The sequence below is a fragment of the Solanum verrucosum genome, unplaced genomic scaffold (assembly GCF_900185275.1).
Source record: "Solanum verrucosum unplaced genomic scaffold, falcon-dt-bn FXZP01000275.1, whole genome shotgun sequence".
Lineage (NCBI taxonomy): Eukaryota > Viridiplantae > Streptophyta > Magnoliopsida > Solanales > Solanaceae > Solanum > Solanum verrucosum.
The window spans coordinates 301,703-328,505 of NW_026020738.1; the positions used below are offsets into that span (position 1 = coordinate 301,703).

A 26,803-nucleotide genomic window follows, 5' to 3' on the forward strand; every position below is an offset into this window, starting at 1 on the left:
AGAGAGAAAAAGCAAACAAGTAACTTTATTTACCTCTGTCTGAGAAATGATTAACAAACAAAGACACTGACTGTATACCTCCATATGTAAAGCTCAATAAAATAAATAACTGAAGCTGGCGATTTTTCCTTTATGCAAGTACAAAATCTATTATACCTCGCTGCTTAACAGGACAACCATATGGAAAGATGCATACAACTGCTTTAACATTGACGCAACGGCAAAAGGAGACGTGTAATTGCACTCCAACAGGACAACTTGAGATGTTTAACTGGCAACAGGCAGACAAATCTGCTAAATGAGTGTAACTCGGCAAGGAAGTATGATTCACTGATATAACTTTTCTAACTCATTCTTATATCGAGCCTTCAGAGGTTCCCGTTTCAATTTCAGAGCAGCAGTTACCAATCCAGACTCAGGAGTCCAAGACTCTGGTATTAACTTGATCTTGGCAGGAAGCTCAAACTTGTCCAATCTTGCAGCTTTTGCTACCTGAAAATCAGTCGTGTATATTACCAAAACTTTTCAACATTCTAGGAAAATAATATTGGCATGGACTTGGATATTTACATGCGAACAGAGGTAAACTAGTTGTCGGGAGAAAAATATGATTTCATTAATTGATCAGCAGATGAGGCTCCAATGAGGGGTTCTTAACAGTGACCTTAACCTCTTAAATAGTTTGTACAGCCTTGAATATTCTCTAGGAATAGGAAAGATAGTTGTTCTTTGAACGAGTTGGAACTTCATCTCAACCAAACAAGGGTAAGAAAGTACAAGGGTGGATGAGGGGATAGGACTGGGGACAAACGAGGTCATCAACCCAACACTAAAATGGAAAATGAAAAAAAAAACACAGAAAAATTAAACCACCTTCTAACTGATTTGTCCAGCAGCAGACCATCTAAGATATAACCATATAACAAACACTAGAGTTTTATTCTAAAATTCTAACACTATCCAAATACTCCAGAAAGTCAAAGGGAAACAAAATCATGAAGAAAGTTGATAGGATGGATAACTAATCTATGCACAGAAATAAAAACAAACAAACAAAGACGAAAAGAAAACTCAGCTAAAAGGAAAAGAACAAAAATTACAGGGTTAATGCATAACCAGCCCTTTAAATTTGCCCGAATATTCCATTTAGACACTCAAACTAATACAAGTTCTAATTGAACACTTCATTTCCTAGTAAAGTGTTTCAATTAGATAATTTTGGTTTAAATTTTGAAATTATGTTTGTGTGTCATTTACCTCAATAAGCCGTAAAACCCCAGACGTTTTCTACTGGAGGTTGATGCGTATAATTAAAGGAGATGACATATATTATGTGGTTAACTTAACTACCTAATTGACAAATGAAAGCACATATAAAAGTTTTTTCAAATTTTGAACCGGAAGTGTCTAATTGGGACACTTTATTAGGAGTTGAGGTGTTCAATTGAAACATAACTAGTTCAACTATCTAAATGGAATATCATGGCAACTTTATTAAGAGGCTGACAATGTATTAAGCCAAAATCAAACCTTTCAACAAAATTCAAGATTAATAAAGCACATGTGGTGTTAATGGTTGTTAGCCAGGTCAAATTGGTGTGTGAAGTGATCATGTCACGAGATTGTGGTGGATAAAAGCAACTTTTAGAAGTTAATGGAACTGCATATGGAGTCGACCACAGTGTGTGGAGAGTTTTGCTGCCAATAAGTGCAGCGTTGTTTGTGTATGAGAGGAAGTCGTACAGCTAATAGGAATAGAGGTTTTCAGATGATGAGAAGAGGCATCCAAACAGCTGCAACAAGACAGTCAAGGTCATTACTCGCCTACCCAGAAGAACAAAAAGAAAGTCAAGTAGCAAAGAAGAGCCTTGGGCTGGGGAAGGATCTGAAACGCTCCACCGGAAGGCAATTTATCATAGAGGGGAAGGCAAGGTGGACAACTGTGACAGGCTCTTTGACTTTGGGGTTACTTGCTGCAAGATAGTATGTAAGTGAGAGGGAGTTAAAGGTCTGTTGGTATTTTTCTTTCAGTTAAAAATTCTATTCATTTTTTTCCTTTTCTATGTTCTTTCTATTGACTTTTGCTTATTTTCTTCCAGTTCTGCTATTCTTTTTAGCATTTACGCTCATTCGTAAAAAGGGCTGCCCTGTGCACAAAGCATCCCACGTCAAATTTTTTGGTCTTTTGTGTTTCCTTTTAAATTCAGCAATTGATTTACATTACTATTCACCCCCTTTTGTCATAGAGGGATTGGGGAAAGGCCTTCGATATTACACCAAAACTTGGAGGAGGAAATGTTTTCATGTTTATCTTTTAACTTTGCTCAATTATGTCATCATCTTCCTTTGCCCACAGTCAAGGTAGCATTCATTTATCCTTTGTACCACAACCTTTAGAATAAAGCAAGGCCACTAGTTTTGCCAAATTAATACATGAACATGATTATAAATTGATAACACTTGCTGAAAAGAAACAAACCTTTGAAAGTGATTGCTTGATCTCATTGACTGATTCTACTCTGTCACACAGTTCGGAAAAATCTTTGTGCTGGATGCCATTTTCTTGGGCCCATTTCTCAAGCACCGGGCGTGAAGGGACAACTAAAGCTACACAATAATTATGGAAGGGGTCTGCGTACACCATGATGCTCTCCACGTAATTGCTTGATAGAAGTGCTGCCTCAACCTGTGCATTGAGCATCAATTTACCAAGTTATTTCCCAAAGTCAAGCCTAAAGATGAAAAATAGATAGGAGAAAACAGGAAGAAAATAAAAAATCATATAAGAGCCCAAAATAACAGAAAAAGAAAAGCCCCTGTAATATGATATAAAAAAAACTCATCACCACTTTGTAAGGGCTTCATGACCAAAAAAAAAGGAAGTGGGCAAAATTCTAAATCGAGGTGAATCTACAAGGAGTAGTTCATACTTTTTCTTAATTGGTTATACTAGCAATTGGTCAATCTACTAGGATTAGTTATACTGCTAGGTAAAACATCAGATTCCATGTAAGAAAGATATTGTGATACCTTTCCAAGTGAGATATACTCCCCGTGCTGAAGCTTAACAATATCCTTCTTTCTATCAATAATTTCAATGCATCCATCAGGATGAAACCTTCCAATGTCACCAGTGTAGAACCAGCGCATGCCTGTCTCATCAACCTATCAGAGATGACAGCAGCATAAATTATTGTCAATATACAAAATTCCTCTTTTTGCAAGAGCTAAAGCTCACAAGTACAGCACTACCTTATAAACCTCATTAGTTTTTTCTTCATTGTTGAAGTAACCAGCAGTTATGCTGCATCCACCAACCACTACTTCTCCCCGAGGCATAGGCTTATCAACTATTCTGTAACCTCCTTCTTCCCAAGTAATAAGCTGCATGGTTTAACACAAGGCTTTGAGTAAGAACCCGCATGCACTACCACAAAACCAGGAAGCTCAGGATTTAGCAAGTTAACCAGTGTCAGGCAAGAAAAGAAGGAAACGGGAACAGCCACTATCGTTTTCTCTTGTTGTACTGTTTAATTGAACCTAGATGAAGTCTCCAGATAAGAAAATTAGCAGTCCGACTACATTTGAAATTTGACAATTTTTTAAAAGAAAAACTCCAGAGAAACTCATGAAAATAATAACCGATCTCATAAACTGTAAGCCATCTGACAGATTCAAAGACGGTGAAAGGACAAAAACCCAACACCGGATCAAGTAGGCACTGAAGTATATGCCTTTTAACAGTCTAACAAGTCAAGATATTATTTGATTTTTGTATAACAACAATATGCCTGAATCCCAAATAAGTTGGGGTCAGCGCCTTTGTAGAACAGTAACCAAAAATATCAAAGTAATGGTTGAGAAGTTAGGTTGATGGATTTTAAATCTAATTGAATCTTGAAATTTGTGAAAGTAGTATAAATAACATTATTAGTGAAATCCGATCAGTGGTTTTGGACATTTCAAAATAAGAAAAGTGTCATATAAATTAGGACAGGACAACAAATAGTAAATAGATAACTTTTTCAGTATCATATGAGTTAGTCATACATCTCAGGAAAGATGGCAGTATGCTGAAGGCACTGAAGGTAGCCGAGGAAAATGATCTGAAGGCAATGAAATTAATTCATTTCAAAACTTCCGATAAAGGGACTGGACAAGGCTTTTGGAGTCGTGGTTGAAAGGACGGCTCTTTGCAGAGTTGACAATTGGGACCACTAAAGTGGAAGATGTACGGTGGTGCATGCTGCCCTGGTGGAGAGATTTATAGAAACATGAATAATTTGGTGTATGAGAGGCTGCAACTGAAACGTCCTATTTAGTTTCTCTGATTTTCCTCTCTTGTTCTCAGATTTTCCTCTCTTGTCTTGCCTTTTCCTTGTTGGGATTTGTTGTTCCTCAGAGAAATCATAAGTTGTGAAAGAAGAGAATTTAAAAAGGAGGTTGATGATCAGAAATATCTTCCTGCACATCTCTGATCCATTAACTTCACTGCATGGATTATTTGCAGTTCCGTGTTTATAGTTTATCCTTTCCACAGACCACAGATAACTTCTAAATTTAGAATAAGTGGACATGTACGTTGCCCAAAACCTTGACAAAGATTGCTGAAATTATCCTCACATTCTCATGGCATACAACAGAAGATGATTAATAAACAGAAATATTTTCCTGCACATCTATGATCCATTAACTTTACTGCATGGATTATTTGCAGTTACGTGTTTAATTTTTCTCCTTTCCACAGACCACAGATAACTTCTAGATTTAGAATTAAAGGACATGTACATTGCCCAAAACCTTGACAAAAATTGATGAGATTATCCTCACATTCTCATGGCATACAAAAGAAGATGGTATTAGCAGAGTAAAAGTACAGCTTCTACAAAAACCTGGGGAAATCATAGGATTGTCAAAAATATAAAGGGAAGGACAAGGTAGAAACTGACAGACAAAGTTAATGTGAAATATTCAGCTTTTGTAAAGACTTCCCAAGTTTATATCTATTCAGAACAACTTGCTAATATAGTTTCATAAATAAATTATCGCAGTTGATGCTCTCAAATAAACTCTATATCCAAACCAGGCTATCCATTTCTCAAATGTTATCATTTTGTTACCACAAAGTGATCATACCTTTATGTAGCAACAAGGAAGAGGTGGACCAACACGCCCGACAGAAGGATCATCCCACTCAGAAAAAGCAGCTCCAGCAAATGTCTCTGTCAAACCATACCCTTGACCAATTGGAGCTCTACAGCAAGTTGTCACAAAAATATTTACATCAAATATTGTATTTGTCAAATTTGAAGCTTAACCACAGGCAGGCCATACTAGGAGCAGATATTGAGAAAAAAAAAAGAAACCAAATTTATCTTTGCAAGCAAGAGGACATAAACAGATTGGATAAAGATCATCAACAGGAGTGAGAAGAATTACCCCATACAAATGTTGATAAATCTTTGAGTATCCCCTGATAGAGGAGCACCACCGCAAAGCATGAAACGGATATCTCCTCCAAGCACAGCCCTCACCTTTTTGAATATAATGATATCCCACAATTGTTTCTCTAGACCCCAAGCTCCAAACCAGCTACCTTCCATAGCAGCCAATCGACGGTTAAAGGCAATGTGGAAAAGTTTCTTGGCAGAACCTGCCTTCTCCTCAACCTAGTGTCACGAAAAATATAAACAACAGTTAGTCCCATTGAATCTTTTGGAGTCTTGTTCTCAAACTAAGTATGCTCTTCTCATTGGGATCTTAAAACTGAAATGTCAGTGGAAACCTTCTTCATAACACCATCCCGAACACGATCTAGAATGGCTGGAACTGCTGCCATTAAAGTAGGTTTTAAAACTGTAGCATCTCCCTTGGTCCCCTTCATGACTTTGTTAGATGTGTCTGTCAATGTGAGGGCTGAGCCATAACCAATACAAGCACCTGCAGTCAGCATTACAGTCTGCAAAACCACAATCACTTAGAACTACAATAATCATTTGCTAGGTAAAATACAAATGAAACAAATAAAAGATACTCTCCTAAGTTGTTACCTCAGCAGCCAACTCAAAAACGTGAGCTAAAGGAAGGTAAGCCAAATAGACATCACTGGTTCCAAGTTTTGGAATCACAGTCATAACAGCAGCTGCAGTGGCTACAATGTTGCCATGAGTTATCATAACACCCTATAGAACATTGACAAAAGAAATTAATTAACAGTTAGAGCAGTACTCTTATCCCAATAGATATATAGAGGATAAAATACACAATTATTCAGTTGGATTAAACCAAAAGTTAAAAAGACAACAAGCATCAGTGAAGGGATACACTGTGTGTTTAAGTGGCACTATGCCAAAGCTGAAATACTCATTTTTCTTTCTTTTTATATCTTGGAATGACATCTCACCCTGGATAACTTTTTTGAATTTACAAATTATCAGTGCTCTGATAACCAAAGCTTAATGCATTCGACAATCCCAAGTGGCATCAGCTTCAGGTAGCATAACCCTTAATAACCAACAAGTGTGGGCCACTTGGGAAGCCATAGTCTATATGAGAATTACAATGGTTATATTTTTATATTGGATTCCAGTACATCAAGAGAAATCGATCAATAGAAAGTAGGGTTCAAACCTTAGGCAAGCCTGTACTGCCACTTGTATACATGATCACAGCAATATCTTCTTTGATAGGCAATATTGCCTGAATAGGACTATTTCTACCCAGCGTTTCAACTTCTGAGAAAGACGACACCCTCCAGCTGTCAATATTTGTGGAATCTGTTGCCGTCTCGTCATCCTCGAAATAGATGACATTCTTGATGGTTTTCAGGCTCGAACTAACAGAAGCCACTTTTTTCAGTTGTTTGGCATCACATATTAATGTAGATACTTGAGTCTGTCAATGGTCAAGAGTGAATTAATTCATTGCATCATATGACGTCTCAAATAGCAAAGAAAAAATGCATACATAAGAGTAAATAATAAAGCTGGCTCACCTCATTGAGTGAATATATAAGTGCATCATCACCCAAAGAAGCATAAATGGTAACAACAGTAATATTCTGCCGGAAGCATCCCTGAATACAATAATTTCATCATGCTAACTGTTGTATCTCACAATAATTAGTAACACAGAATAAGGGACTGTTTTAGTATACAGCTTGAATACCTGAAAGGCAATGAGCCACTCCGCACGAGATTCTGCAAAGATAGCAGCACGGGTGTCCACATCATGACCCAAACTAATAAGACCAGAGGCAAAGTTGCAAGCGCGATCAAATACTTGTCCATAAGACTCCCACTGATACTCCCCCAAGTGAAGTTTCTCAAACTTCCTTCCATCACTTGCAGTAACAAAGTCCCTGCTAACTAGCTTTCTAGCTCCAAGACAGCGATAAGAGGAATGTTTTTTACATGACTGCTCAAATAGAGCTGCTACAGTTGTAGCCCCTTCCCAGGGAACTTCAACTAATCTGGCTGATTTAGCATTGCGCATTGCAAGACCTGGCTCACCGCCAACTTGAACCGGAACACCTCTCTGTTTTGCCTTCTTCTTCCCCATAAGTAATATGGAGAGGAATATTGGTATAATAATGGCAATAAAAAATGCACCAGCAATCCCAGATGACCCATAATTTTTGGAAATATAATCATAGCTGGCCAGTCTCTTCAGTGTACTCATATATGGATTACTTCCCTCGGAATCTTCCATCTTATATATCGCACAATTTTATATTTCGGCAATGACCTATTAAAAAGAACAAGCAGATACCTAACGTATTATACATAGATCAGTAACATTGACTTTAATCTGAATACAACGGTACATCATAGGATATGTTAACAAGGCATCCAGCCAACAAAAGAGCCAAATGGCCTGCCCCTGGACCTAAGCTCAAAAATGGAATTTATATGACATCCTTTGCCCTAAAGTATACATCAAAGGAATGGCCAAAGACTTGAACCCATAGATGCTAGAAAAAAGTCACATATTATAGAATCAGCAGGAGTACTAGAAATGCAAAAATGTAGATTCACAAATTCAGGGAACCCCCAAAATATTGGCCCAAAACTTAGTGTCACTACACAGAATCCTCACCCTCTAACTCATTAATCTTAACCCTCTGGATGTCATTAGCTACAACTCATGTACATGCTACACTTTTCAGTTTCTAGGAAACAACAAAGACAGATTTGAAGATGAGAAGTCCAAACACCATTGCCTGAATTCAACCACCCAGTACACTAAATAGTCCCTCAAACTTCTGCAATATCCCTGAATATTTCACCATTGAGAATCCCAAAAATACTACGTACTCAAACGAAAAATAAATCACAGGGGAGTATTGAAATTTTCTCAACTCTAACCCGGTAACAAGAAGAAGAAATACCCAAACATGGTAGCATTATGTACATAAAATATGAATATTTTTTTACTTTAATAGATCGTATAACAGTCCAATACAAAAAACTGTTTAATACTGTACTCCATAAGCATGACTAGCCGAATCTCTAGACCATCTACAACTTAAATCCACTAAAAAAAAAAAAAAGGAACAAGGAACATATCATTACTAATGAAAATAAACATCTCAAAAGTTCCAGGTACAGACATCAATTCACTAAAATGAGCATAATCACTAAATTGCAAAGCTCAAAATCAGCATATTAGAAAACAAATAAACATACGTTAATACAACTTGAATCAAATACCTCAGAAATCGTCTAATACTCCATAAGCATGATAGTGTAAAAAAATCTCTGCACAGTCCGTGCATACAGCTTAAATCCAATCACAAATATACATAAAAAAACAAAGCACAGGGAACAGATTATTACTTGTGAAAATAAGCAACTTAAAAGTTGCAGGCGCAGAAATAAATTCACAAAAACGATCATAATCACCAAATTGTAGAGCTCAAAATCAGTATATTATTAGAAAACGAAATACACATACGTGCGATCTAGATCAAAGCTATCAATTCATCGTTGCAGATACTGAAATTGAAATTGAAATTGACGCAGAGATTACCTTACCTTAAGAGAAGGTTATCGATGAAGAAGGTTCACTTCCCAGTTCTCTAATGGTGCTGGGAAAGTTTACGAGTAACTTTACAGAAGAAAATACAAAATTCAGCATTTTGTAGACATTGAATTTTATAAATATACTGTAGATTGCAACTTGGAAGCAATTGTTTTCAGTATTTGCTGTATAAGGCTCATAAGTTTTCTCTAGTACAAATTCAACCCCATACCAATAAATATTGCTCAACCATGTTGGATATACTATTTATTTTTTTAGACTCTGTGTTAAGTCAAATTAGATCAATTTTTAAAAAACGGAAGGAGTATTTATTTGTGACGAAATGCATGTATCATATTAGAAGATATAAACATTTGATAAAGTCGAACCTAAAATATTGCAAGTAAGTAGTAACTTTCTTTTAGAAAATAGTTATGATAAAAAATAGTCTAACTAATACTCACGAACAAAATATCATTTATTATATTTATAAGTTTCTTTTTTTTTCATGATAATATGTATATTTAACTCAATTATAACTAATTAATTATATTATATGACTTTATGTAACTATATCAAACGATTGACTAAAGTTAGTTGTTTCTGCTTATTTTCAAAAGTAGGAGGTCCATACATGAAATGAAATACGATAATATGATGGGTTTAACTTAATTTAATATTGTTGATACATAAGATATTTTATTCTCATAAGATTCAACCGTTCAACTTTTTTTCAAGATAATATCTATATTTAATTTGCATAATTTTTATTTTTAAAAATTTTTTATACTCAATCAAATACCTTCACATAAATTAAAAGGAAAAAATAATTAATTTAATATACTCCCTCTGTCTCAATTTATGTGACTTATTTTCCTTTTTAGTCAGTTCCAAAAAGAGTGACACATTTTTATATTAAGTAACAATTTAACTATAAAATATATATTTTACCTTTAATTGAATGATTTACAGCCACACAAATTTCTATCATTCATTTTAGATTATAAATTTTAAAAGTCTTCATTTTTTCTTAAACTTCGTGCTGAGTCAAACTACCTCACATAAAATGGGACGAAGAGAGTATGATTTTAATTTTAAATTCGTCTCAGAATAGAATAATTGCAACTCAATTGATGACCGACGGAAGGAAGTGTGATTAGGGAAAGTATGTGGTGTAATGTTAATTTAAGGAGGTAGTCAGAGGACAATTAGTGCAAAAGTTGTTGCTTTTGTAAAGCAAATCCGCTGTGTTCATGTGCAGACATGTGGTGCTAATGCTTTGACAAGAAAACATCGTAGAAAGAAGAATAATACTTTTATAAACTATTGATATAAAATAAAATAAAATTTAAGAACAAAGGAGAACTTTGATTAAAGTGAGAATTAACGTGAGAGAGCCTTCAAATTTAATGGAGTTAAATTGGAAATGGATGTCTATTTAATTGATAATTTTTCGGTCTCAGAATATTTATCAAATTTATTACTTACTCTCTCTGTCCCTAATTATTTGTCAACTTTTTCTTTTATAGTTGTCCCTAATTACTTGTCCATTTTGACAAATCAAGAAAAAACAATTTTTTTTTACCTATTATACCCTCAATTAAATGACTAATTACTTTGAAAATGCAGAACTTTTCATCCACTTCATAATTAATAGAGGTAAAATGATAAACTCACTATGTCATTAATTGATTTCTTAATAGGTGTGCCAATTCAAAAGTGAACAAATAATTAGGGACAGAGAGTACTAATTATTAATATAACAAATATTTCTAAGAACAAAGAATTTGATTAAAGTGAGAACTGATAAGTAACGTGAGAGAGCCTCGAATTTAATGGAGTAAACTTGAAAAATTGGTTTCAACTTAATCGAACTTTCTTCCGTCTCAAAATACTTGGTATTTTTGTTTAAAATATTTATCTCAATATATTTGCCATTTTAGAAATTCAAGATTCATCTTTATTACTAATAATTACTCCATCTGTTTCTTTTTAGTTGTTTTGTTGCATTTTTTGAGAGTCAATTTGACTAATTTTAAAAATTAAATTAGATTAGATTAATTTGATATTTTGAAATAAGAATTTAAGATACTAAAAAACTATACAAAAAGTATTATAAATTGTATTTATATCAATATGATGAAAAATACATCTCAAAAAATATTAATCAAAGTTCGTAGTGTAGACTCTCAAAAACAAATTGTGACAACTAAAAATGACTGGAAAAAAAAGTATTTTTCTAAGATTACAAACACCATAATTATGAAAAAAATAAATATTCAATAAATTAAATTATGTTTTAAAATATAAATAAAATAGAATAACCAAAACTCGTTCTAGTTAATATTAATTATCTTTTAAGACATGTTACAATAGAATACAAGTAGTACTTTGAAACAAAGTAAAACTCGTAGACTTACGGTTGAAGCTAAGATGTTCTGAATTTTATAATAAATATTTTAAGTGATGAAAAATAATTTCAAATTTAATATTCCAATATATTTAATGATTTTCTTTAACATAAATATTCCCTTTGTTCGACAATAGTTATTTACTATTAACTAGACATACATATTAAGAGACAATAAATAATACGATAATAATACTACATTACCGTTTGAATATATTAAATTTAATGCTTTGAGAAATATATTAAATGCAAGGGTAAAATAGATACAAAAAGAATAAATTATCTTTTAATTTTTCAAATTAGACAAGTATTGTTGAAAATTTGTTTTTAGTATAGTAGACAAGTAAAAATGGACAAAGAGAGTACTACATTATTTGAAAGGAAAAAATTTACTTCATTTGTCCTTATTTATGTCGTCCTTACTAAAAATAAATGTTCCTAAATACTTGTCATTTCACAAAATCAATACATAAATAACATTATTCATCTTATTTACCTTTGACAATTATTAGCCTTAAAAGTATTAATTTGACCAACATAATAAAATTAAATGATTATTCATGTTCATTAATCAATTTAATTAATTAATGTTCATTTATTGAAAATTTAATCTTAAAAAAAATTATAATACGTAATAAATTTATATAGTTTCTTAAAAGACGTAAATCTAAAAGGGAAAAAAGATAAATATATCCCCGAATTAAATGGTATGCAGATACCCTCCATCATACTTTTGGGACATTGGTGCCCCTACCGTCTAAAAAAACTAGAGCATATATGTATTTCACTCTAACGTAAGACTAAATAGGGACACGTGGCACAATCACATCCGTCGATAAATGTCGAATTGGTGGACAAGATTATGACACATGTATGTCTGTTAGTATAAAAGATATATATACTCTAGTTTTTGGACGATAGAGGCATTAATATCTCAAAAATATGATAAAAAATATTTACATACTATTTATGATAGTTCAAAGATATATTTGGTCTTTTACGAAGGACGCATTAATTAGACAAACTCGCATATAGACTAGTAATTCCGCCGCCCTGCTCGTAGAATTAAAGCAAGGGAAGAAGCTACTGACAGGGCCGTACCTGAATTTATTTTGAGCAAATAAGTTGGTTGCACATGGCCCTTCATTATGTCATTTTGGCACACACCTCTATTGTCTGTTGTAGGAATTACTTCCTCCGTCTCTAATTACATGTTCATTTTTTAATTGACTTATTTATTAAGAAAATAATATTTTTTTTGTTTTATAAAGAATGACCTAATTTAACTTGGCATGAAGTTTAAGAAAATAAAGAAGATTTTTTAATCTTGTGGTCCTAAATTAAAGTTATGTCAAATGTATAAAATTGTCATTTAATCCTATAGCCTTAAACATGCCACGTGAAAAGTTGAAATTAAAAAACAGAAGAAGTAATTGACATAGTGAGTTTATCATTTTATCCCTATTAATTATAAAGTGGATGAATTAAAAATTTAAGACCTTCAAGAAATTTTACATTTTTTAAAGTAATTAATTGAGGATATAATAAATTTAAAAAATTATCTTTTTTTTATTTGTCAAAATGGATAAATAATTAGGAACAACTAAAAATGAAAAAATTGACAAATAATTAGAGACAGGTGGAGTAATTAATAAGCGAAACTCCGCACCGTTTAAATTTGTCATTTTAGGTGCTGGATCTAGAAGGAGAAGCTTCTCTATCTTTGAACCGTTCGTTCCCTATCCGAAAAAATCAATAATTGACTAGTCTCTTATTTATTTTTACTTTATTTTTATAAATAATTGAACATTCCAATTTTATTAATTATGGATTGAATGAAATCACTATTTTTTGTTCAAATCTTATCTATTTATGAAGTTTATTAAATTATGTATAAATATTTAATTGTGAACTTGATGAATACTTCTTTTATTTCAATATAAAGAAATTTCTTACACTTGTTTTGTTGTTTAAAATGAATAATTTTTTCAAATATTTTTTTCAAAATTATTGAGTTTTCATTTATTATTTCTAATTTTAAGGAAAAAAATGATTAAAAGAAAAGCAAATGAATGATATTATTAAATTATCTTTAATTAATATTTTTAATTAATTTTTTGAAAGAGAAAGTTACATAAAAATGGTAAGTTTCGTGACAAATTTAAAATTTATAAATTTTAGAAAATGATTTTACATGTGTTTAGGATATTTCACGCTATTCAACGTTTCCTATTTCACTCACCATTAATGTTGAAAGTGACATGACTTAAGTTGTTAATCATTGATTAGTAGCTTAACTAAACAACATAATTTAAAAATTGGTTAAATCTATTTTTAAGTTATTTTAGTTTTTAAGAGTGTTTGACAAAATTAAAAAATAACTTAAAATAAGTTTAAAATGACTTAAAAAAATTAAAAATCAAAATAGGACTCCCCTACTTTTTATTTTTAGGAAATTTATGTGGTTATCCAAGCTCATACTATTTAATTAGTCATCATAGTTATAGTTTGCTATAATTACCACTCACGACTAACATTAGTCATTAATTACGTGATCTGGATTCAAGTTTGTATAATTAGCTATATTTGTAAATTCGCAACTAACAATTCTTTGTTTGATTTATATTTGTATACGATGGTTTGTATTTGTGTATGACGATAATTTCCTTTGGGTTTTCAGTTTTATCATCATATTACATTCTATTTTTTTGGTATAACTTTTTAAAGTTTCTATAAATGTGTAGTTTTCGAATTTTGTATAATATAATTTGTATAACTATTTAAAGTTCGTATATTTATGTTTGTATCAATTCGTTATTTCGAGTTTGATCATATTTGTATAATTTCAGACTTTGTATTACTCAATTATACAAAAACACGTGAATTATATAAATGTAGTCGCGAATTATACAAACGAGATGTGAATTATACAAATTATTGCCCTCTCTCGCTCGTCTCTCTCCTCCCTCTCCCAATCTCGCTCGCCAAATATACAAATACATGTGTATACCAGTTACATATATACAATTATTTTGACATATATACATATACAATTCGCATCTCTCCACTCTCTGCCCTTTCTCGCTCGCCTCTCTCCTCCCTCTTCCATTCTCACTCGTTACTCTCATCTCTATAACATGTAGCTACGAATCGTAATTAACAAATTATAGTTATGGAGCATAATTAAGCTACTTTTGAGTGGCTATATGTGAAACTTCCCTTTTATTTTTTGACTTAAATATAATTTAAGTTTGACTTTTTATTTTATTTTTTGAAAAAAGGATCAAATGCCCCCTCAAGCTTTAGCCATATTTTCAACTACACACTTAACCTTTGTGGGGGTCTTATTACCCCCCTGAACCTTTGTGGGGGTCTTATTACCCCCCTGAACCTTTTTTTTTTTATATTAGTTCACCCTCAGACGCTGATGTGTCCACATACGTGAACTCACCTCCGTGAGGCGCGTAAGAACGTAATAAAATGTCCATGTGGAGTCCAAATAAGCCTCCCAACGGTAATTTACTCTTTATTTAACACATTTATTTTTTATTCTTTCCCCAAATGTCCATCTCTTTTGTTCTTGAACAAAAGCTCTCTTCTTTGTTCTTCATCCACCATTTTCAAAGCTTGAATTTAGTTGTTGTATCTTCTCCAACTAAGATTGAATTTAGGGTTTGCAATTTTCTCGAATTTCATATTGAACAATCGAAATCTTCCCCAATTCGACAGCTTGATTTTTTTTTCACTTTGTGTTATTAGGGTTAGTAATGTCAAACACAAAATTGAATAAGCTATGCATGGAAGAATCAGACACAATGCTCAAAACCATAGTATGATGCAAACATGGAAGTTTGTTGCATATGTAGACTTCTTGGTTGAAGTCGAATACTGAAAGACGATTTTGGTCTTCCCCCTACTATGGTGTATGCGACTTTTCTTCAGTTGTTTGATTTTGTTGGGTTTAACCTGATGTGAATGTTAATAACGTTAATATATTGTTTTTATTTTTTCAATCTAACAATTGTAATTTTTTTCGATGGAGAGACAGAGAAGAAATCGATCCAAAATTCCAATTTATCCTCCCAAAATTGGTGAACAAAATCAAAGAGTTGGAAGATGAAGTTTGGAGGAGACAAATTCAAATCAATGAGCAACAAGTTCTGATTGATAATTTGACAGTAGAGAAGAGGTTCAAACGAAGAAAGTTGAAATGGTGTGTGTTTGATTGGAAGGTCATTTTGTGTATTTTGATTTGTGTTGTTGCCTTGTTCATCAACAACCTATTTCAAAGTAGGGTTCATTCAAGTATTGAACTAATTGAATTGTCATAACGTATGTGAGTAGTGAGTAGTGAACGGAGTTGAAACTCTTTTTTGGTTGTCATATGTAATATGAGAAATTTTGTATATCAATATCATGAATCTTTTCGGATAAAGTAGTTGATATAGTAGTGTCTATATTACAACAAATAAGGGAGAAATTGAATAAACATAACACCATTTGTAAAATAGAAGGCTTTTAATAGACATAATCGATTGTAAAACAGGCCTCGCATTAGGTCAAACTACAATCAAAAACCAAAAATCAAAAACATAATTTGATGTTCAATACTAATACATAGAGGCGTATCTAGAGGGGGTTCCGTGGGTTCACGTGAACCCATGCTCCCCTCTCTAGATTATATATAGTAGTGTTATATTTTTATAAAAATATTTAAATACAGAGGTGTGAACCCACGTTAAAAGTAACATATAATAATACGATGAAGATTGGGTGCACCTCTTTAAGCAAATATAGAAATTTAAATTTTATATCTATCTTATGTTTGTTACTAACACCCCTCCAAGTGGTTATCGGTAGCACTTTTGGCGTTTCAATCAATTTTTCTTTTATTTTTTTGCTTTAATCTTTAAAAAATTTCAAATGTGTAACATTGAAAATTCCTAAAAAAAAATTAGCGCGGTATAATTTTTATATAATTAAATCAAATGTGTAAATTAAAATTTAAAACTAGTACTATTATATATGTTGGACCTATAATTTTTAAAGTTTAACAGTTCAGTGTTAAGAACATAAAGGTTAAACCGATCAAATTTATATCTTAGATGCATCTTTTTGTAATAATGCACCCATCCTTATGAAATCCTGAATACGCCTCTGCTAATACATCATTATTCAAAATAGGAAATGTTTTCATGCCTACTTAAAACAGTACTGCAATATTATTACTTCCTAGATTGGATTGTTTGAACTACTTCCTCTTGATATTTTTTTTTTGTTCCTCTCTCATTTCTTGAAGTTTTCTTATTGAGATTGCTGTTTTTCCATTCCACTTCAATTTGGGTGCAGTACTTGGTTTGTAACCAATATCACCAGTAACATCAGCATATTTTGTCACCTTTGTTGTACCAGTAGAGAAGATCTTACAACTTGACATCCCAAGCTGTATTCAAATTATGAAATAATTAGTGAGTGAGTTTGTAGTTAAACATAAAAAAATAGTATAATTGAATCAATAGAAAACACTTACATTAAGAGCTTTGAATCCATTTTCAGCTTGAAACACACCCATTCCAATGACTGCTTGCCTTTTGTATGAGGTTGTGTTTCCCCTACCCCTTCTTATTCCTTTGTTACTATTAGTTAACTGGTAATCAGCAGGTGTAGAAGATCCAACATGGTAATTAGCAGGTGATGGACATGTAGGAGGTGCACTAGCTGCTGCATGTGGTCTTCCTCTTGCACTCTTTGTAGGCGCTGCAAATGTATTAGGTGTTGCAGGTGCAATAGGTGGTCTTCCTCTTGCACCTTTCATAGGTGTTGCATATGCACTAAGTTCTGCAAATGCACTAGGTGTTGTAGGTGGTCGTCCTCTTGACCTCTTTGCAGGTCCTGGAGATGCACTAGGTGCTGCAGGTGAATTTTCTCTTGACCTCTTTGTAGAATGCTCACCTTTTGTTTGTGCTTTCTATAAATATAGTTAAAAATAATTGTAGTTATTACATATGAGATCTCTATCACATACCAAATTAAAGTTAAAGATGTTACCTTTGGTCTGCCTAAACCTGAAGTTTTGCCCTTTCCCTTGTCTGTATTTGATGGTTCTTCCCTTGCTGATGACTCAACCCTTTGTGAACATCCTCTCTTGTTGTGGCCTCTAACATTACAGTTACTACATGTCATGGCAAGTCCAGTTCTAGGTAGCTTTTCAGATTTTTTACTCTCACCAGCTTCCTTCTTTCTAAGTTTACCTGGCTTGCCAGACATGCCTTTTATTTCTGGTGGTGCAACTATGGGGTTAGTAGATACAGGCCACATTTCCATGTTTGTGATAAGTTGAATGACATTGGCATAAGTCTTCAAGTAAATTGCCTAACTATAGCAGTTGTCAATATAGTCAAGGGGTTCACATTTCTTAAAGTAAATGGCAACCACAACATGTGCACATGGTATGCCTTTTAACTGTCATACCCTACAACTGCAAGTCCACCTACCAAGATCCACACTGTGTTGAAATGGTCCTCTCTCACTTCAAACCCATCATCTCCATTAAATTCAATATTACAATTCATTGACCTATCAATATTCTCCTGTAGTACCTTCAAAGACATTGGAGAAAAATCACACATCCAAGTATTTGTGAACTCTCTTAACTTGGCTATTTTGGTCATCATCTTTACTCTTATCTTTTCAAGCATAGTAATAATTGTCTTGTGTCTAACTGCCAAGATCCATGCATTAAAGCACTCAGACATATTGTTGTCTACAGAATCACATTTTACTTGAGTATTAAAGTAAACCTTACATCAGTACTCTATGTTGTAGTACATAAGATCATCCATCATTTTTTCTGGACCAAGCAACTTCATCTTTGCAACATTTTTCCTCAATTGAGATTCAAAGGTACTCTTTGCAATAGACCAAAACTGTTGTCTTCTTTGGAGACCTCTCCAGTCCTTAGTCCAGTTAGCTAAGATGTGTCTAGCACACATTATATGTTCATCAACAGGTAAAATATTTAGAATTGCTCATATTAATCCATGTAATAGATCTAGATATGTTATAATAACAAATACATGAAAATTGACAAAAGACAAATTCAAAATAAAATAGTACACATACCTTTTGCATAGTTGTAATCAGGGTGAGATCTTCACCATCTCTTAGTCCTAGATCTTCCTTCAACAGTTTGATAAACCATGTCCATATCTCTTTATTTTCATACTCAACTACTGCCCAAGCAAGTGGCAACATCTGGTTATTACCATATTTGGCCACAACAACTAATAATTGTCCTCTACAAACTCCTTTAAGAAAACAACCATCTAAACCTATGTACTTTCTACAATTTTGGAATGCCTTCTTCAATGGGTAAAAACATATGTAAAAGCTCTGAAATACTGGCCTACCAAGAGCATCAGGTTCACCAAGTTTAACAACACAAGTGCTCCCTGGATTGGTCCAATCCAACAGTTCATCTTTATAGTCAAGAATTTTGCCAAATTCCACAATATGATCACCCATGATATCTTTCAACACTTTAGCTCTTGCCTTCCTAACAGTAGTCTTGCCAACATGAATTTTAAATGTTTTCCTTATCAACTCTTGCAACTTGAAAACTCTTATATTTGGCTGCTCATTAATCCTTTTTCTAAAGTGTGTAGATATGAACTTTGCATTACACAAATAATTTCTAGTTGTGTTGTTACAACTATGCTTTGGATTGTAAGTCTTTATCATGAAATCATCTATTGTTTTGTCAAGACATGCAAATAAAAGCCATGGACAACTTTCCTTGCACCTACATCTAACTCTTTTTGGCTCATTCACACACTTCTCTATTTGAACTCTTTTCTGGACAACATATTTACTAACTGCTCTTTTAAATTCATTCACATCTGCAAAAATCATACCCAACTGCCATACAACTTTTTGGCAGTAGGATCATGTATAATTTTCTGATTATTTGGCCTCCTCCTTCTTGATAAATTTACAGTTCTTGGTAAATTTACTCTTTCAGATTCAACACATTCATCACTAAATTCATCTTCATTTATTTCAAAACTTCCATCATCAGAACTTGCAAAATAAGGCTCATCACCTCCTAATCTTCCTTCAACACTTGTTTTACCTGTTTAAGTTTCATTAAAACCTAAATCTACTCTAGCTTCATCTATTGATACCTCTTCAGTATCAACTGGTACTCTCTCTTTTCTTTTTCTTCTTTGAAAATATCTCTTTTTAGCCTTTAACTCCCTAGCATCTTCATGTACATCACTACCATAGTCCTCATCATCATCTCCCACCAATCCACATTCAGACTCAACACTATCTTCAGTTAAGTAATCGGAACCCTCTTCTTCTAAGAAATCAGATTCAACAGGGCCTGAAACTAGATCATCAACATCTTCAGTGCTAGGATTTGCAGCAATGACAAGAATTGTAGTGGAAGGAGATCTAGGAGCAACAGTTGTAGTGGGTGGAGTTTTAGTGGAAAGAGATCTAGCAGTTGTAGTGGGAAGAGTTGTAGTGGAATGAGTTGTAGTAGTGGAGGGAGATCTAGGAGCAAAAGTTGTAGTGAGAAGAGTTGGAGTAGAAACATATCTAGTATCAAAGGTAGTAAAAGGGTCTTCACCTACCCCACTTTGTTCATTTACTTTATTAATAGTTGAACCATATTCCTCTATATCCCAATAAGGAACATTTTCTAATAAAATAAGGGTGGGGTCCATAACTGCATCATCAATCAAGTTCTTTACATATACCTCCACAATATCTCCATCTTCCAAAGAACAACTTAAGTCTAAAATATCCATATCATTATGAATATCTTCCAAAATGCCACTATTAGGAGGTTTAATACTAAATGTGCAAGTTGTTGTGTATCCTAATTCTTTAATGTAGCCTCGTGATTCAAAATAGGACAGTCTATCCACATCAACATCCAAAAACTCTGTAACTTGCCCACACTACTGTAAACTGGTTGTCCACTACTCAAATCTAATACTCCACCATGATACCATCTTAAAGTAACCAAAGTAAATACACTCATCTCCTACTTGAACAAAGGTAACACTAGTAAGGAATGAGAAACTTTACTTTCTGAGGTTGTACTTTACTAGTAAACTACAAGACTGTATAAATTCACGAAAACAAGTAAATAACTATTTGGTTGCTTAAAAGATTCTGAAGTAGCAGAACTAGGGAGAAAAAGAAAAAACAGAAAATCCCTAATCAAACACTATTGTTTAAACTGAATAAACTTCAATTAGAACTAACCCTAATCAACATTGAAAATCCCTAATAAACTACATATTGCGACACACATATCAAAATAGCATTTGAATGCCCAGTGCAACAAAACCTAATCAAACACCACCATCAAAACTAAAATCAAATATCAACATAACATTCAGTTGGTAAAGAATAACCTTCAATTAGAACTAACCCTAATAAACATTAAAAGACCCTAATAAACTCCACACTACAACACACCAGTCAAAATAACATTTGAATACGCAGTAAAAATAAAACCCTAATCAAACACTACATCAAAATAGTATTCAGCAAGTAAAGATCTAACCTTTTCTCAGATAGTAAGTAAGCTTTCCGAGCAACGTCAGTAATGGAAGATCGTAGAGAAAAGGAAGAAGAACTAGAGATTAGATTAGGAAGAAGATCATAGAGATTAGATTAGGAAGAAGAATGAGGGTCAATTAGGTTCATAAAAGATAAAGGTAAATGTAAAGTTTTGTGACACGTGTCAATTTGTGAGTCGTGTAAAGTCATGGGGTCCACTAATATATACGTGGACATCATGTGTATACAAACATTTTTTATAAATCTGATTTATGTGGACACATCAGTGTCTGAGGGTGAACTAATATTAAAAAAAAAGTTCAGGAGGGTAATAGGATCCCCGCAAAGGTTAAGTGTGTAGTTGGAAATATGACTAAAGCTTGAGGGGCATTTGACCCCTTGCTCTTTATTTTCTCTTAAAAGTTGCTCCCTCCATTTCAAATTAATTGAATTATTGAGACATTTTTCATTTTTTAAATTAACTTAATTGTTCCATCTTTAAGACTACTTTTAGAATATTTTTCCAATTTTATTTTCATTAGTTAGTATTGAAATTAGTTATTATAATTAATGTTTAATTATTTAATCATAAATTTGACAATTAATAAGGGTAAAAATGGAAAGTTATGTTTAATTTATGTCTTAATCTTCTTTTCTTAAAGGACGTGAAACACTTCAACAATTCAATTAATTTGAAATGGAGGGAGTACTTTTTTAGCCAATTCAAACTAGGGGTGGGCATAAATACCGAAAAACTGAAAAATCGAACCGAATTGAACTAATTCTGTTCTTCGATTTTTTGATTCGGTATCGATGTATTTTTTTGAAAGTTTGATTATTCGATTCGGTGTTCGATTTAAGGGTCTCAGAACTTCGGTGCACTGAAGAACCAAACTTATATTAAAAAAATAAGAAAAAATTAAAAATAAAATTATATACATATATAGGCATGCTCTTAACTAAACATAAAAAGTCAACTAACAATTAAATTAATCATGAACAAATCAAAGTAGCAACAAATGTACAATTCAATAGTTAACTTCAAATATTAGTTTTCACAAGGAACCAAAATATATTTTTATCAATGTACGTTATGTAAAGGAATTCGTCTTCGTCTTTGTTTTTTTCGAGAAGTAGTTGAAGGCACAATGTTCTTGATAAAGTTAAATATAGTCTTTTAGTTAGCACGATAAGTGTTCTATGGCGAGACACATCATTTCTTAACATACTTTTAAATTTTAAGTATCTTATACTTTGATTTTGTCCTCATTTTACTTTTCGTTCGCACCAAAAAATCATTTTAAAAACACCGAATTAAACTGAATTGAAGTAGAAAAATAGAACCGAACCGAACCGAATTAGTTTGATTTGGTGTACGGTGCACACTTTTCTAAATTCGAAGAATCGAATCGAAGTTTGATAAAAACTGAATTGAAGAACCGAACGTCCACCCCTAATTCAAACAGGCTCGTAGTGTGTTGGGTAATTTATACTCCCTCTATTTACTTTTACGTGTCACAGTTTGACTTGACACACCATTAATAAAATAATTAATGATATAAGTATTTCACCAAACTAGCCCATATTAAATGAGGTCTTAGAAAATGATTTGAAAAATAAGTATTTAATGCTGAGAGTAAAATATGATATGTCAAAAATGACAAGTAAAAGTAAAAATATATTTTAGTAATAAATGACAAATAAAACTGAACGAAGGGAGTATTATTTTTTGGGAAAATTGTATGAAATAGCAATCTATTTCAAAAAATTAGCCATAATTTATTTTATTTGTAATTCGTAGCAAACATCTCATTTTTTTGCCATTTGGTTCGGTATACAATTAGTCATTTTCGGTATACAATTACCTATTTGGTATACAAATGTATAAAATGCGTTTGTGTTTGTATAAAACGAGAGAAAAATGTATATACAAATACAAATACATATATTTCCGTCCTATACACTTATAATTATACAAATGCATATCTTATTATACAAATTACAATGGAGAAAATGATCAAAATGATCCTTGATGTACATGGGTTGAACATTTTTTGTCCTTTATATATATCACATTATTGAAAAGTCCTTAATGTATAGAAAAATATGTTCATTTTGGTCTTTAGCCCTAAAACTAACTATACATGTGAAAAATTTTGTTAAACATAACGGTGGGTCCCACAAAAATTGACACCTCACAAATTCTTTCTCCCTCAATCTTCTTTCTTTCACCATTAGAGGTGATGCTCCAATTTCAGTCCACCCATGACCCACCTGTCTTATAAAAAAATACATATTACACTGATTTCTTAATTTTTATCTAAAACAATAGTTTCTAGCAACTCCGATTCTTATACAAACGAAGAAAAGAAATGAGTATATTAAAACAAATATGCCATAAGTAAATTAGATTTTTTAAAAAAAAAACTCCATTCCTTCTCCTAAGAGATCTCCATAAGCCAACCATTTTTCAAGTTTTAAACTAACTATTCCTTTTTGTCGAAAAAATCTATGCGAAGAATATAGATTATTATTTTTTGCCCTTTTTAAGACTAATTTTTTTTATGTATTTATTTTTTGTTCTGATGTTAACATTAAAGGGTGAAAATAGGATGGATAAAGGTGGAAAATATAATCTTAAACTATGATTTGAAATTTGAATAGATTTATGTGTGTCAATTTTTTTTTGGTAAATTTGATTTAAAAGAGATCGAAGAAGAATGTAATGGAGAGAAGAATAAATCAATTGAAAAATGCAGCAAAAGAAAGAAGATTGATGGAGAAGGGGTCTGCCATGTGGCAATTTGTGGAACCCACAGTTAAATTTAACAAAATATTCACTTGCTTAGATAGTTTTAGGGTTAAAATACCAAAATAATCCTCTTTTTATAAACATTAAGGACTATTTCAATAAGGTAATATATATTTTTTATTTTTTTTTACCGTGGTTTCCGGGCGTCGCTTTGCGAACCCGACTAATAAGGTAATATATATATAAAGGACCAAGAAAGTTCAAACCCTATACATCAAGGTTCATTTTGGTCATTTTCTCAATTACAATATATAAATGAATTTATACAAAACTGAACAATTTGTATAAATTTGGATATATCTATCGAATTATACAAATCAAAAGCTTTATAGCAAACATAAAATTTGTTATGGAGCGCAATTATGTAAACTATAGCTATAACATATAAATATGATTTTTATGTTTGTTATATGTGAAAGTTGCTATAATATTTTTTTTTATCTATTTATGATATTTGACTTACTTTGAAATTTTTAAGGATCAAAGCTGCTCAAAATACATTTAAAATTATTCTCTGTATTCCTATTTACTTGCTAAATATTTTTTAATTTAATTTCTCTTTTTTACTTGTCATTTTTGATAAATCAAGAAAGAGACAAAATATTTTTTTCTATCATACATTTAATTTATTAATATTGAGTTAATTATTTTAAAAAATATAGTGACTAAAAATATTTAGGATCCTATCAATTAGTAGCGTTAAAATAGTAAACTTATTATTTCTAGGCTGAACCCATCGGTAGCCCCTTAAAGTTGGCACCAACTTTGACTTAGACACCTTAACTAAGTTTTGTTCATTTTAGACACCTCATGTCATGGTCCATTGTGACATTTTGACACTTTTTTAATTATCAGTCAAATATATAAAGTGTTTGTAATACACTCACCGATGACATGTCAAAATGACGAATTAAATAAAGACATGTGGCATATATATAAAAAATAATTCTCAAATAATGATTTTTAGTACAAAAAAGAAGTGACCAATGAGTGAATGACACGTGAAATTTTTGCCCAAAAGACTTAAAACATAAAAAAACCAAACCCCACCCACCCCGACCCCTGAGTTTTCTCTACTCTTCCCCCATCCACCCATCGTCTTCTCCACCTCTACCCACCCTAACCCCAACCCCTTCCCCACCCACATCATCTTCTCGAATAGAATAATAAACCCACACATACCACTACTCAAATCTAATTTGAGATTATTCATGAATTCATGACTTTCCATTTTTCTTCTTCTTTACGATAGCAGGGGTCTTCATATTGTTTTCTTTTAATTTTTATTATATCATTATATTATAAGTCCATGGGTTCAAATTCATTTTTTTTTTTGGCTGTAGCATTAACAAATTTAGTTCTCCATATAAGGAGTTTTAAGTTTTGGGAGATTATGGCTGAAAAATGAGGAAGAAAATGAAAAAAATATATTTAAATAAGCCTTTCACGCGCTGGTAATGAGTGTATTACACTCTCTATGACATGTCAACAAAAAGTGTCAAAATGACATAGCGGGATATGACATAAGGTGTCTAAAATGAACAAAGCTGAGTTGAGGTGTCTAAGTGAAAATTGGTGCCAACTTAAGGGGGCATGGGTTCACCCTTATATCTATCATTATTTTCTACTATTATATAAGAGGGAGTTTATCATGGGACATTCTATGTGTCCCATCATAAACTCCCTATATAATATATAATAGAATAAATCATTTTTTCTACTATATAATATATATAATATATATTTATTTTTCTACTATATAATATATATAATATATATTTATTTTTCTACTATATAATAAAAGGGAGTTTATATAATATATAATATCATAATAAAACCCCTTTTATTATATAGTAGAAATAAATATAATATATATATATATAATATAATATAATAAATCATTTACAACTGACTTAAAATATTTAATATTTAAAAGATATATAATAAAATAGGTTGACTCTCAAAATTCTATCCAGGTCACATATATTGGGACAGAAAAAATAACACATATCATTTCAAAATTACCAAAAAAGTATTATAAATAATAATAATTAACAACTTAAAATATCTGAAAGACATTTTAAAATGGTTAATTTTGTAAGTTTATCCATATAACATAAATTAGGACAAAGTGACCAGCAATGTAAGTTATTTTAAAGTTACATAAAAATATTATAAATCACAATAATTAATAACTTAGAACATTTTTTTTTAAAATGCAAATTTGGATGACTCTTCAAATTTCATTTGTGTCACATAAATTGAGACAACAAAAATAACATATATTGCGTCCATTTTAATTTATTTGTCTTAATTTTTTTTATATTTAAAAATTGCGTAAAAATACTATAAATCGTGATAATTGACAACATAAAATATTTCAAAAATAAATACATATAAAAAAATTCGATTAATTCTTGAAATTAATCTATCGTTAAAAATTATGTATAAAATACAATAAATCGTGATTTTGACCACTTAAAATATTTATTAAAAAAATAGAAAAAATAAATTGACTGATTGTTAAAATTAATCTATCAATGTCACATAAAATGAGACAAAAGTAGTAATATGTATTGTTTAATGTGAAATTATTGAAAACTACGTAAAATGTATTATAAATGTTAACATTTAACAACATTTGATTGAATCTTGAATTTTATCAATGCTACATATATTCAGACAAGTGGAATAATATATATTAAGTATTTAAAAATTACGTACAACCATATTGCTTTCTGTAGGCTTCAAATTATCGTGGTCATTTTTTAGGCTGATACAAGTTTTGTACTTTTTTTTTTAATATTATAAATTGCAATAATTAATAATTTAAAATATTTTTTAAAATATATTAAAATTTTAGTTGGTTTCGGGAATTTTATTTATACTATATAAAATGGGACAAAGGAAGCAACATATATCATTTACAAATGACTTAAAAAGCATTAAAAATTACAATAATTACCAATTTAAAATATTTA

The 26,803-nt window shown here is 31.7% G+C and overlaps 4 protein-coding genes across 5 annotated transcripts in view; 1 reads left to right on the plus strand and 3 right to left on the minus strand.

Annotated features, from left to right (window-relative positions):
* Positions 1 to 26,803, plus strand: part of LOC125812623 (acetyl-CoA acetyltransferase, cytosolic 1-like) — a 220,974-nt gene that overhangs the window by 60,793 nt on the left and 133,378 nt on the right. The window lies entirely within an intron of this gene.
* On the minus strand, positions 36 to 9,130 carry LOC125812614 (long chain acyl-CoA synthetase 8). The gene is made up of 12 exons (XM_049492097.1): positions 9,036 to 9,130; positions 7,168 to 7,746; positions 6,995 to 7,075; positions 6,631 to 6,894; positions 6,051 to 6,182; positions 5,786 to 5,959; positions 5,440 to 5,669; positions 5,137 to 5,254; positions 3,253 to 3,384; positions 3,031 to 3,165; positions 2,480 to 2,686; positions 36 to 492 (listed from the first exon to the last, which is right to left on the minus strand). The coding sequence occupies exons 2-12, from the start codon at positions 7,708 to 7,710 to the stop codon at positions 328 to 330; spliced, it is 2,181 nt and encodes a 726-aa protein (XP_049348054.1). The 5' UTR covers positions 7,711 to 7,746; positions 9,036 to 9,130; the 3' UTR covers positions 36 to 327.
* LOC125812638 (uncharacterized) overlaps positions 6,256 to 26,803 on the minus strand; it is a 119,755-nt gene continuing 99,207 nt past the window's right edge. The window contains exon 4 of the mRNA XM_049492130.1: positions 6,256 to 6,265. The gene's annotated coding sequence lies outside the window, so the exon portion shown is untranslated. The remainder of the gene's footprint in view (positions 6,266 to 26,803) is intronic.
* On the minus strand, positions 17,054 to 17,755 carry LOC125812632 (HMG-Y-related protein B-like). Its single transcript, XM_049492124.1, has 3 exons — positions 17,480 to 17,755; positions 17,109 to 17,399; positions 17,054 to 17,059 (listed from the first exon to the last, which is right to left on the minus strand). Exons 1-3 carry the CDS (start codon positions 17,753 to 17,755, stop codon positions 17,054 to 17,056), a joined length of 573 nt encoding a protein of 190 aa, XP_049348081.1.